The sequence below is a fragment of the Halictus rubicundus genome, chromosome 15, assembly GCF_050948215.1.
Source record: "Halictus rubicundus isolate RS-2024b chromosome 15, iyHalRubi1_principal, whole genome shotgun sequence".
In the NCBI taxonomy this organism is placed as follows: Eukaryota; Metazoa; Arthropoda; class Insecta; order Hymenoptera; family Halictidae; genus Halictus; species Halictus rubicundus.
The window spans coordinates 8,203,301-8,217,640 of record NC_135163.1 but is presented as its reverse complement, the minus strand read 5'-3'; the positions used below and the strand labels follow the sequence as shown (position 1 = coordinate 8,217,640).

General features: G+C 43.8%; 1 protein-coding gene across 5 annotated transcripts in view; it reads right to left on the bottom strand.

The window, feature by feature from the left end:
• LOC143361499 (uncharacterized) overlaps positions 1 to 14,340 on the bottom strand; it is a 46,818-nt gene that overhangs the window by 4,084 nt on the left and 28,394 nt on the right. For 2 of the 5 annotated variants that reach the window (XM_076800957.1, XM_076800959.1), the window contains exons 2-3: positions 10,133 to 10,332; positions 2,952 to 3,113 (exon numbers count right to left, since the gene is read on the bottom strand). In XM_076800957.1, the coding sequence (XP_076657072.1) occupies positions 2,952 to 3,113; positions 10,133 to 10,332 (362 nt within the window). Of the gene's footprint in view, positions 1 to 2,951; positions 3,114 to 10,132; positions 10,640 to 14,340 lie in introns of those variants that run through there. The other 3 variants (XM_076800958.1, XM_076800955.1, XM_076800956.1) reach the window with 3 other exon arrangements.

The window sequence follows — 14,340 nt, the reverse complement described above, 5'->3', positions numbered from 1 at the left end:
ACAATTTGAAACTTTGCGCGAGTGTGCTGCGATGCTAACAATGGAATAACAATGGAAAAACTTGTTTCTGCTGCTGAGAAATTTGGGGTGAAACCACCCTATCAAAGGGAACGACTGACTTGCCCATATCGTAGTATACAAACAACGGAAAATAGGTTAGAGATTAAACATTCTAGCGCTGTCACGGTGTACGGAAAATACGTGTTTGAAAAATTATGGGTGCTGGGGGTTTTCCAGAAAATTCGTAAAATCATAAGAAATAATTTCTAGTACAGTGACGTTTTCCAGCTAGAAAAGAAATGGTCAATTTATTAATAGACCGCGGACTTTATGCATTTGTAATCGAATTAAGTGGGTGCTATTTGAACCAGCGAAAAGATTAAAGAAGTTTCTGTCTCTTGCAACTGACGTAGAAAAGTTTTGTTTGGCATAAAGATCCGCAGTCTGTTTGTTGAATAGCGTCGTATTTTTGCAAGGTTTGTTCTCGTTGGAGCGAAAAGGTACACGTTTCAGGAATAGAAATGAAGAATTGCGTTCGCGACACTTCCGTCAAGATTAATACACCGTCACTTCCGTCAGGCGGACGGGTCCCTCTCTGTTTTCCGACGCGATGGCCACAGGTTTCGTATCTATTTTCGCACGTTCGAGGCCAGGTCGACAAGGTCGCAAACTGGTCGTGGTTACAGCAGCCGAAGACGCTTAGGCCAATAACTCGAGCGTTCCGGTTTTAGCAGGTGTGCTCCCGATCTCCACCGTACCGCCCCGTTACGTACAAACTTTCCGAACGATCAAATTATTACCCGCGACGACAGAGTTATTTCGCGACCCGGTTCGCGAAACGTCACACGATCTATGTTCTCGAGAAACACGCGTAAGCGAGCCAACAGCACTAAGGCCGACGGCGGTCAGCGAAAATGGTTGATGCAACCACTGGACACCAATTTGCAAAACGTATCGCTCCTCGTCACTACACAAAATAGAAAACAAAATGGAAAATGTAGCGAAGGAATCTCTGCTAGTCTTCTGCTAACGTGGAAAAATTATTCAAGAGATATTTCTCAACTTTAATTTTTCTGAACTCTGTAGACCGTATTTACCATATTCTCGTGTGTTTACTAATGAGTTAAAATTGAAGTATTTCTTAAATTAAATCTCGTCGAATGGTGTACAGAAAAGTATTAAAAAAGAAAATTAAAAACCCACATAAAAATGATTAATTCAAGAGATATTTCTCAACTTTAACTTTTCTGAATTCTTTAAATCTTATTTACCATATTCTCGTGATTACCAATCAATTAAAATTGAAATATTTCTTAAATTAAATCTCGTCGAATGGTGTACAGAAAAGTATTAAAAAAGAAAATTAAAAACCCACATAAGAATTATTAATTCAAGAGATATTTCTCAACTTTAACTTTTCTGAACTCTGTAGATCTTATTTACGATATTCTCGTGTGTTTACGAATCAATTAAAATTGAAATATTTCTTAAATTAAATCTCGTCGAATGGTGTACAGAAAAGTATTAAAAAAGAAAATTAAAAACCCACATAAAAATGATTAATTCAAGAGATATTTCTCAACTTTAACTTTTCTGAATTCTTTAAATCTTATTTACCATATTCTCGTGATTACCAATCAATTAAAATTGAAATATTTCTTAAATTAAATCTCGTCGAATGGTGTACAGAAAAGTATTAAAAAAGAAAATTAAAAACCCACATAAGAATTATTAATTCAAGAGATATTTCTCAACTTTAACTTTTCTGAACTCTGTAGATCTTATTTACGATATTCTCGTGTGTTTACGAATCAATTAAAATTGAAATATTTCTTAAATTAAATCTCGTCGAATGGTGTACAGAAAAGTATTAAAAAAGAAAATTAAAAACCCACATAAAAATGATTAATTCAAGAGATATTTCTCAACTTTAACTTTTCTGAATTCTTTAAATCTTATTTACCATATTCTCGTGATTACCAATCAATTAAAATTGAAATATTTCTTAAATTAAATCTCGTCGAATGGTGTACAGAAAAGTATTAAAAAAGAAAATTAAAAACCCACATAAGAATTATTAATTCAAGAGATATTTCTCAACTTTAACTTTTCTGAACTCTGTAGATCTTATTTACGATATTCTCGTGTGTTTACGAATCAATTAAAATTGAAATATTTCTTAAATTAAATCTCGTCGAATGGTGTACAGAAAAGTATTAAAACAGAAAATTAAAACCCACATAAAAATTATTAATTCAAGCGATATTTCTCAACTTTAACTTTTCTGAATTCTTTAAATCTTATTTACCATATTCTCGTGATTACCAATCAATTAAAATTGAAATATTTCTTAAATTAAATCTCGTCGAATGGTGTACAGAAAAGTATTAAAAAAGAAAATTAAAACCCACATAAAAATTATTAATTCAAGAGATATTTCTCAACTTTAACTTTTCTGAACTCTGTAGATCTTATTTACGATATTCTCGTGTGTTTACGAATCAATTAAAATTGAAATATTTCTTAAATTAAATCTCGTCGAATGGTGTACAGAAAAGTATTAAAAAAGAAAATTAAAACCCACATAAAAATTATTAATTCAAGCGATATTTCTCAACTTTAATTTTTCTGAATTCTGTAGATCTTATTTACCATATTCTCGTGTGTTTACCAATGAGTTAAAATTGAAATATTTCTTAAATTAAATCTCGTCGAATGGTGTACAGAAAGGTATTAAAAAAGAAAATTAAAAATCCACATAAAAATGATTCATTCAAGAAATATTTCAACTTTAATTTTGCTGAATTCTGTAGATTCTATTTCTATATGTTTCTATACAGAAAAGTATAAAAAATTAAAAACCCACAATTTTCACAGGTTCTCGCGTTAAGTTGAGGCGTTGAGTAATCTGTTACAAAATAGTTATCAGCCTGGAAATTCGTGACACGTACCGGTACTCCGGCCGGTAAAAATCGTTCGAGGGATGCGAGGGGGATGATGAAACAGTCTCGGTCCAAGGTGGCCAGGGAGATTGGTTCGCCACGTGGAGGACTGTTCCCGGAAACCACCAGGGGCGTGTACGCTCCGGATGCCCGGTTCCCGCTGAAGGATACCTGTGCGGAACCATACAACACGGGGATATAATTAACTCGAATTAGAATCTCGACGAATCAACGCTGAAAGCACCGCGGCGAACTCGAGTCGCAAAATTGCCCGCCGCTTTTTTCCCCGCCGCTGCAATTAACCTGTTAACCCGCGAACATAATTCGCCAATGAGCTCGCTTTTGTTGCCCCCGAAAAGACACTGCGTTCCTATCGTGACCCGACTGTTTTATATTAATTTTCAACGACCGTTTGACATTCTTTAAACGGCAATTTCCAGCTCGTTTCTCGAGATTTCTTCGTTAGTAATCTAAAGATTGAGATTTTTTAGAATTTTTTAGACAGTTAACAGGTCGAAATGACGGATTCTAAATTTTTTATTTTATCTAAATGATTTGTTTCAAAAATTGCTGAAACTCTAGACAAGCACTTTCTTGTTACTTTTACGAAACAATGTAAAACAGTCGCTTAGAGTTAAATCATCTTTACTGTCATGTGTTTGCAATATTTACGTTTCAAAGAAGCCCGTTCCCATAAAACTTTTATCACGCGGATTCTGAAATAAAAGTCGCTCAAGAGTGCAGTTTAAAATGGTTCCGGAGAGTGACATTTCTTCCCATAAAAATTTCATGGTTACGGTATATTTTCTCGGACGCCGTACAAGTTCGAGTAAACAAATACTTTTTGGGAGCAACTTGTTTACCTCTCGGGACTGTCAGGGATAAAAGTTTCGCGAAAACAATTTCTCCGGGATGGTCCATCGAAAACCGATGCAAAAATTCTCCAATCGGACGAACCGTCGAGTAAACGGCATGAATCTTGTTAAACAAAAAGGAAGAGACATCGCCAGCCGATGGTTCTGGGTTAACAGATCGACGGACGATTAAAGAAGCTCGCTGACAAAAAGCGCAGAAGCGCCGGCATGCTAAGAAATTGCTTCCGAACAACAATTTTCGCTAAAAGCACCAATCTCTCACGAACCATTCCAAGCGTACAATAAAAAAAAAAAACATGCATTTGTACTTAACGGGCAAACTTATCACGCAAAATACTGGCAAAACAGCGGAGCTCGCGAGTCGTAGAAAAATCTAATTGCAGGTCCCGGTGGATCATCAGTATTGACCCTTTGCACTCGACGCTATTTTCATTCTAAAACTAAATTTTTCTTCCGTTTTAGAATATTTTCATTTTATCCATACGAAACTGATCCGATTTCCACATAAAATATATAAATGTTTAGTAATCTGTTAAATACAAATTTTGTAATGTAGCAAATACATTGTAATATTTTTATGTAATTTCTTTGAAATAATGCCACAACAATTTCTAGAGTCACCGCTCGAGTGCAAAGGGTTAATAACGTAAACGTTCCCCCGGCAACCTGGGACGCGATAAACCGTTCGAGAACGTTCATGCCAGGACTCGCGCTCATGCTACCGGGCAGGCCACAGTCGAAACTAACGTGTTCGTTTACTGCCGATCGTAAACCGGGCCTCCGACACGTTTCCGGCCCGCCTCGTATTTACCGGTTTTTCGATCACCGGCGCGGCGGCGCGCTCGAGCTTGTTGCATTTTTAATCGCGAGCGCACTTCCGCCGCGAGGAACTGCACCCTCGAGTAACAAGTGAATTCCAAAGTCGATTCGAAATCCGTTATGTGGGTTAACGCGGTTCCTTTCATTGTTTTCCCTGGGCCGTTTCGACGTTACCTGTCCGTGATTTATGGCGACACGCGAACACCGGTTATACCGTTCTTGACATTTCGGCGAAGCGTCACGACTTTCCTCGCCGGCCGATCGTAAAACGGACTCGAGCATGCTCGGGGTTTTATGGTAATTCGATGAGTGCCCGGGTCCGTTCGGACCCTCGGTGGTAGCTTTTAACCCTTAGCACTCGAGTGGTGACTCCGAAGCACCACTAGAAATTGTTGTTGACATTATTTCAAAGAAATTACAAAATACTTGTTAGATTACAAAATTTGTATTCAATGGATTGCTGAACATTTAAATATTATATGTGGAAATCGGATCAGTTTTGTATGAATAAAATGAAAATATTCTAAGACGGAAGAAAAATTTAGTTTTACAATGAAAATAGCGCCGAGTGCAAAGGGTTAACACTACAACTATCGAACCAGTCAGAATGACTGGTGGATGATTTTTTCTTTCACGATTAGTGAAACTATGAAAACGTTCTCACGAGAAATTTTTTAATACATCTCTTGTTTGGAGTACATGTTACCATAAGAATCGTATGAAACCTGATCAAATTCAATCTTGCTGTTATCATAAAGGGATCAGTCTAAGTCACGTTTAGGGCTCGGTAGTTCTGGTGTTAAACGATTCAAATCGAAATGCGGTGGCTGCAAGAATTGTTCGAACAGTGAACGCCAAATATTTCTCTATATATGTCGCCGAGGCATGGGCGATAAATGTCAAGGAATTGTCCCCACTACCGCGGGGTTAGGGTTAGGGTCCTCGGACGCCGAGGAGAGTAAGCATAACTCGGGTATGTCTCCTGGACGATGGCAAGTCCCGCGTTGCTGACATATATCGAGAATTCACTGTGTTGAATTCGAATTGACATAATTTTGTGAACACGAAAGGTACGTTGACAAAATTGGTCTTACTTTTTGAAGCTTGAAACCTTTATTTTCACCCTCCGTATGTGAGAATTTTTAGAAAAATTTTTGGATGATGTGGAAAAACGAAGGGATGTTATACTTCCGGACGAAGCTCGAGGACAATGGCGCCGAAGAGTTCTTGCCCAGAGACTTCCGGGGAAAATATTGCTAAAAATTTGGTTAGATTCTTATTATTTTTATAGAGTGATGCAAAATGGTCGGTTTCGGTGCTCGGTGAACCGAGTGTGAAACACGTCTCGACATTTCGCGAAATTAATTACCGATCGCGAAAACGGGTTTCGGTTTATAACAATTTCGGGGAGAGCTGCCTCGAGATTTATCCGAAGAGATTCTCGTCGCCGAGCAACAGGATGATCCCGGAAGTGTCACATGCGACAGTTCTATCAGCGGTCACGTCAGCGGAAGACAGTGCGCGGCTCCGAAAGCGACATCGGATTATATTTCGTAATCCCGAAACGTACCCGAAGACGTCCGAGATCCTACACGGCGACGACGACGCGTGGAATAATTTCCACTCTAATTTCCCGTCCTGTTTTTTGCTTATGCTCCGGGAAGGCTGTCGCAGGCTGTTCAGTGCAGAGCGACGAGCACATTTCTGCGGATATATTTACATTTGCGGCGAGACCGTGTCGGGGGTGGCACACGATGCAACCCTCGTTGCACTCGCGTTGCACTCACGTTGCAGGCTGCATCCCACCGACGCTGTAAAAGTCCGACGGACAGATGGCGGCAGCTCGCTTTACGTTCCACCGGAAACGGATCCTTTCGGCCGAGTACCGTTGTAAAAGTTTAACAATGTTGCTACACGACCGGTCTAAAACGTCCGACCTCGGGAAATTCGATACTCTGACCGATCTTTACCAAAAATTCGCTATTTTATTTTTTTCACACCCTCGTGTTAATTTCGTGCGCTTTGTTACAGTGTTCACTCCATGTATGTCCCGAATTCATAGCCGATAAAAGTCCCAGAACTGTCCCCACTGTATCCCCACTATTCTTTGCAGAATGCTATCTCCTGCACGATACTTGTCCGTGGCCAGACCCGTGTTTTGGACATGTATCGAGTAAGTAGTGTGCTCTTTACTTTACCTTCAGTGTGCTCTGTATTGTTTACTTGCGAATGACGTGTGCGTGTGCATTGTACTTGTTGAGGCAGTTCAGTATTTTGTTTACTCTTGGAGGCAGTTCAGTATTTTGTTTACTCTTGGAGGCAGTTCAGTATTTTGTTTACTCTTGGAGGCAGTTCAGTATTTTGTTTACTCTTGGAGGCAGTCATGTGAAATTATCAATATTGTTTATTGTCTCTTTCGTTTCCGGTTGGAACGTGCAGGTTTCAGAAGACGTCGTCCCGAATTTTCTAATCCATTAATACTGCGCTTCCATTAAATGATTCAAGTCGCAACAGCGCGGTATTGTTGTTGCAGTTTCCTGTCGAACTCAAAACGAGCGATCTTCAAATATTCCCGAGGTTCCTACGGTTGCTATTGCTTTAAGAATGCATTCTGCTTTGAGCGAGGGACCGGAGGCCTGCGGAGTATTTCCGTTCCTATTTTGTTGATAGTGTGGCAACATCGTGCGGCCTGTTTTATTCATGCTCGACATGCAGCTGCGTGCTCTGTCTATACTCCTCAACATCGACTGGCGAAACCATGGAGCAGAACAGAAATAAAAATGTCCGTACGATAAACAGGATGAAATATCAATAAAAAAATATCTATATAAATAACATTGTGTATCTTCCATTTCTACCCTTCTCCTACCCTTTTCAATCAACCTCCCAAATACCCTAGATCCTTGGAAGCTCCTCAGAAGTTCAAGGCCAACCTGACCTTCAACCTGGCTCCTCCCACAAACATCTTTTCCTCCACTCGCAAAATTTCAAAAAATCGCCTGCTCTCGAACAAACTCGTCGAATGACGAGAGGGATCGAGTCGGCAGGAATTCAGGATCAATCGTGGATCCGGAATGGGCACGATGACCGGTCGGATATCGAGCATAGTCCTCCGGCTGCCAGGAAATTTATGGCACGTCGCTGGATCCACGTTGGCGTGCAATAAGATGGCGAGTTTGCGTGCCGGTTCGGCGTAGGTGTAACTTTATGCGGCCGGTTCCGTGCTCCCCCACCCCCACCCCTTGTTTCCGCCATAATTTCGTCGATGCAAACCCTCGCTGCACCCCTGTTGCAACCGTACGTGCGCATCCCCCTGAGCTTCCCGCTGAAATATAGTCCGAGTGTCCGGTCGTGTTCCTCGTGGCCACACGCTCGTCGATAGCGTTTAGGGGTGTGGGGTACAAGGTATAATCTCTCCGGCCGACCGACCTTCGGGACATTGCCGTCGATGATCGCTCTGAGCCCCGAGAAGCTAGCTGTGAAGTATGGTCGTCGAGAGACCCCGGTCGAATCCTAAATTTGTCAGTCGAAATGTCCCTTTTCCCGGCTCTCGCGCTCTTTCCCTCCGTAGCGGCGCGCCGGAGGCCACGCCCCCGTTCGGCGCGGCCACGCCCCCATCCTTAGATCGTCTACTGGCGTTGGGACCTGGGTCTGGTCACGTGACGGCGCGTAGCGGCCTAGCCAATGGCGTTCTGGGTGCCGGAAAACGGGATAATTGGCTTTTAAAAATACTCCGGAAAATTAAATAAATTTGTCAAATATCCTCGAAAATTAATACTTAATTTTTTCAGCTCTTCTGGCCAGACCGAAGCGAAAATAATCCTCGGTAATCTCTTCGAGTTCGAGGCCGCGCCGATTGAAACGACGTCGTCGTCGAACATTAATATTAATCGGCTGGTTCGCACGCTAATGAAATTAACAAACGGAGTCGACCTCGCACGAGATCGGGGGAGCAATCGGATACGTCGGCGGTTGTTTGCCGACGCGCTGTTTGCCGAGCCGAGGAGGCGGAATTAATCTCGAGGCTCTCCGCGGCTGATCTAAGGGATGCAGGCGGCGGATGCAACGCGTTGCACCGACGATCACGATGCAACCCCCGTTTCGCCGGGTGATTAACGGGGATATTTCGGCTCGGATGTCGCCGGTTAAGAGAATTCCGATTGAATTCAATCAGTCGGAAGCTATCCGCCGGATCGTCCGCGAAATATGGAGATCGGTGTCTGGACTGCGCCAATTAGCGACGAGATTCAGTTCCAGTTGATTGCGACGGACGGAGAATCGTCACGATTCCTCGACGAGTATAATACACCGAGGATGACGCAACGAGCCTGTTTGTAATGCAATTTTACGAAATTGATAACGTTTTAGACGGAGCCGATCGCGCGAATTAACAATTGTGCAACGTAGTCGGTAAATTTGATTTTCCGAGAGTTAAACGGACGCCGTTTCTGTCGGATTAATTTCGAGAACAGAAAACGGTTCTAAATCAGTCGTTCTCTCTCTCTCTCTCTCGGCCGTATTCTACATCTCGAGACACTTGTAATAAACATCTGCGGTTTATGCGAGATCGTATGAGTTATAGCCTATCCACCGGTGTGAATAACAGGCACACGAACGGTACGCGCACAGAGAAGTTATCTAAAATTACTCGTGCCCTGTCTATAACTATTGTGATAAAGTATATACAAAGTGTCTTGCTAACTGGATGCTAATGCGTTTGAAAGCCATGCTATTAGCTGTGCCAATTCCATGCCCGATGTTCTAGCAGCCTAACTGCGGCCGTTACTCAGTTCATAGAAAATTCAAAGACTATCGAAACCACCGTGTGGTTATTTTCTCGTGCTCTACTGTTCTTCACGTCACAGTTTCTCAATCATTCTTGGCTCGTTTCCTTTGTAAAGCTCTTTTTGTCCAGTTCCTCCTTTGCAACAGGTCGAAAATAATAATTCACCTACTCATTTTTGTCACGAGTCGCGGTCTACTAATCGTCTACCTGTCTGGAGGCAGAGGATGTCGGCGGTTCATTCGCAGTTCTGCTACAAACGCAACGAAACAGCACCATTCAAACTCTACCAAACCACAGCAAACATCTCCGCAATCATCCGCAAGCAATCATGTGTACTCAATCTCTATCGATCCTAATCATCTACCTGTCTGAACACTACTTCAAGCGCAATCAAACATCGCCAAACTCTGTCAAACCAAACCAAACAATCATCACAACTCAATCTCTACGAATTCCAAGCATCTACCCGTCTGGAGATATTCGCGATTCGTCTGTAGCACTACTTTAAACGCAATCAATCATCGCCAAACTCTGTCAAACGAAACCAAACAATCATCACTACTCAATCTCTACGAATCCCAAGCATCTACCTGTCTGGAGGTATTCGCGATTCATCAGTAGCACTACTTCAAACGCAATCAAACATCGGCAAACTCTGTCAAACCAAACCAAACATCGGCAAACAATCTCTAGGAATCCCAAGCATCTACCTGTCTGGAGGCAGTGGGCGTGGCCGGTTCAGACGGGTCCTTCTGCTGGATCTTCCTCCGGACCTGCGTCTGCGCCCCAGGTGCGGGTTGTTGGGCCGAGCCCCCTCCTCCCCACTTGATGACGTGCGGGCCCGAGTTCTTCCTTGGGGGCGGTCCCAGTCTCTCGGTGGGCTCGTCCGGTGGCGATCCTAGGGCTCCGCCTGACGGTGGAGTGAGGAACAGGTGAGTCCTGTACATGTAGCTCTGGTGCTCATGCTCGGCCATCGAGGGGAAATAGCCAAATTCCCTGCTGCGTCGGATAGGTCCGCGAGTTCCGACGCCTGGTTGGCCGGCGCCGCGGACCACGCCGAACCTGCTGCCCCCGTACCCAAGGGAACCGGACGCGTACGCGCCCCCCACGACAGATCGACCCTCCAATCCGCCACCACCTCCTCCTCCTCCTCCACCACCACCGAGCCCCTTGTCGCCGCCGAAGTTCTTGCGGAACATAAGATTCATGACTGACAAATGCTCAAAGACTACACACCACCGATAATCAGGACAATTAACCGCGCCACCCCGGGTTCACCGGGTCAACGTCGAACACACACGGGTGCTGACCGTCGTTACGAATACCGCCCACGGATCACGTTATCAACATCAAATACAAACGGTCACTGACCGCCGGTAGGAATACTATTACGGATCACGTTGTCAACATCGAATACACACGGTCACTGACCGCCGGTAGGAATACCTCCACGGATCACGTTGTCAACATCAAATACACACGGTCACTGACCGCCGGTACGAATACTATGACGGATCACGTTGTCAACATTAAATACACACGGATACTGACCGTCGACGTGGATACTGCCGCGGATCGCGTTGTCAACATCGAATACACACTCCCCCTCGGATCACGGCATCAACATCAAACGCGCCGACGCCGACTATACTGACCGTCAACACGAATACTAACCACGAATCACGTTATCAACATCAAATACAAACGGATGCTGACCGCCGGTACGAATACCTCCACGGATCACGGCATCAACATCAAACACACGGATGCTGACCGCCAATATCAACATCGAATACGCACGTATTCTGACCGCCAACAGGACGATACTCGCGACCAACGATCATAGCACCAACATGTAGCATACACGGATGTTGACTGCCAATATAGATCACGTTGTCAACAACGAATACACACGGTCACTGATCGCCGGTAGGAATACTATTACGGATCACGTTGTCAACATCGAATACACACGGTCACTGACCGCTGGTAGGAATACTATGACGGATCACGTTGTCAACATAAAATACACACGGTTACTGACCGCCGGTACGAATACTATGACGGATCACGTTGTCAACATAAAATACACACGGTTACTGACCGCCGGTACGAATACTATGACGGATCACGTTGTCAACATCGAATACACACGGTCACTGACCGCCGGTACGAACACTACGACGGATCACGTTGTCAACATCAAATACACACGGATGCTGACCGCCAATGTCAACATCAGATACACACGTACCCTGATCGCAAACAGGACGATACTTCGGACTACGCATCAACAGCAAGCATACACGGACGTTGACCGCCAACTGGACAATACCACTGATCACAGCATCAACATCAACATACACGGATACCGACTATGGGTCACACGGCATCGACATCGAATATACACGGACGATGATCGTACGTCGGTTCGAGATCATGGCGTCAACATCAAATAATTACACGGACGCTGATTACGGATCACGGCATCAACATCGAATATATACACGGGATCAACACACTGTGTGTGTATGTGTCGCGGTGTGCGTAATATATGTCTGTCACGTGATATATGTCCTCTCGGTTCTTTCTTTTTCTGTCTGTTTTGTTGTTGTTTCAAGAGTGACAAACACAGTTTTGGAACACAAGCGGCAGCAGCAGCAGGCGACGGTGGTGGTGCTCGACGATCACGAAAGCGTCCCTATTTCACTGGTCCCTAATGTTTGCGTTGGTAAAGGTCGAGAGAAATTGAGCTCTACCGTTGCAACCTTCGACGATGAATGGGGGGAGCCTGCCTGAAGCGAGTCCAGAGGTTTTGGGATGGTTCGGAGGCTTTTTGAGTTGATTTAAGGGTGCAGTGTGTACAGGGTGAGACACCTAACTTGATCAGAAATTAATAATTTCTGAATTATGCGTTGTACACAAAAATTGTTAGGTGCCTCACCCTGTAATAGCACTATACGTATAGCGCTATTCCCTGAGACCTGTGACACGTTCGAGGTTGGGGATTTTTGATCGAGTTTTTGGGCGATAGGGGTGGGGAGGATCGAAGAGGGGAGGGAGGGTGTTGCACCTGGGCTAGGCGTTCTTTTGGGAGAATGATTTGGGGGTTGGGGTAACACGTTGACTGGGGTGGTGGTGATTGGCGAATTTAGGGGAGTTTTGTGTGACAGGTTTGCTTAGGGGATGTCGAGTTTTGTCTCAAAGGACATGTATCTTTCCTTTACAAGTGATCGAGGCTGGTTTCAAGGGAGACTGGAAATTGTTGGATCTTCGTTTTCGTTGTTGCAAAGAAATTTTTGATCTCTGTATTGTATTTGGATCGATTTGGTACCGTAAGAGATTGGTTTGTATTATAAAACACAAACTGCTCTAATTTTCAGTGACTTTCGTGGGTACTGGTGTGGCAGGCCAAGTGTTAATCATTGTCTTTTCTTCGAATAGTAACGGAAGGTAAAATGCAAATGTCTAAATACGTTATTATTTTATGCGGGGGTTTTTGAACAAATGGGGGCTCACCAATCATCAACGCCACATCAGTCAACGTGTTAATCCTTTTTAAGAGGGTCACACTCTCGTTATCCTTTGGTTAGACACTGTGATGCGCGCCAAGGCTCGGTTAAAGGGTTCGATATTATTCGCTGGATCGTGATCAGATTGTGAAGCGGGAAAAATTCGACACTAGTCCTAGATCCTTTTCTTCATCTAGAATCCCCGATTGTCAATTAACCCTCTTCTTGATTGATCTTTTCCACCGCGAATGAGGCCATTCTAGCAACAAGTACGGGACGAAATATTTATGTAAGAAGAATCAAACAACCTTGGAACGTTCAAAAGTCCCTAAAGACACCCAGTCACGAGCCCTAATTTCCCCCGGAAACAATAGCTGAAAACTCGTACCGTTTTTATCCCGGAACTTCCACCGTTTCTCGCGAAACGAGTTTCTTGATCGAGAGATCCTCCGTGTTCTGGCGTCCACACCGTTCAAACAGGACTCATCATCGTCCGTTTAATACGATCGTCCTGTAATCTCGTTTTTCCATTCTCATTCAAGTTTACGAGGGACAACGGAAAAAGACGATTTCGCGGACGCGACGCGATCGAACGTTTCGCAGCCGTAGTCTCGACGCTCGATTTAGCTCGTCACGAGACCTCAAGGTCCGGAATGATAATTGCGTTTCGCCTGTATGATAGATCGCGTGTCCAAACGCCCCGGTGGATCCACGCTGATCTTTGTCGTTTCCCTGTTCCCGAGGTCCAATTTGATTTACACGCCTGGAAAATTTCTGTCGACCGACGAGAGACTTCGAACGGGTTTTTCCAACCGGCTATTCAAGTCACGAAACTTCCGAGTTGCCGTTTAACGGGCTCATTGTTTCGCCGCGGAAACTGCCGGCAAGTTTTGCAGAAGAAATTATGAAAAATTATGCGAGACGCGCGACTATCGGCAAGCCAAACCCGAGAGCCGCAGTGTTTGCGAAAACTGGGAACAGAAGAACAACGAAACTCCATGCTTTTTCTTGTCACTGTTATTGTTACAGCTTCGGGAAACGCGAGTGAAGAGTGCCGAAATTTTTTGAGCCCTCTGTTCACTGATTTCAGTCGAAAATTCGAAGTCGAAACACAGATTCCAGAAGTGCAGGGTATTTTGAGAAATTTCGATTTTTCTCGACACCACTGCGATCGTTGGAGCTTCAGAAGACGTATTAGAAAATTTATTTGCAAAAACTATGGATGCACAAATTTCGAAGAAGACATCTAATCGCGAGACTCCCTCGATTTCTGCAAATTCACATTCCAATCACTTTTCCAGGTATTTCCAATAAAAAAAAATCATCGAACACTGTAAAATACAAATACCCTTAACTACATTAAATAAAGAAAATTCGCGCCTACTCGCATCTATGCGCGCACCTAT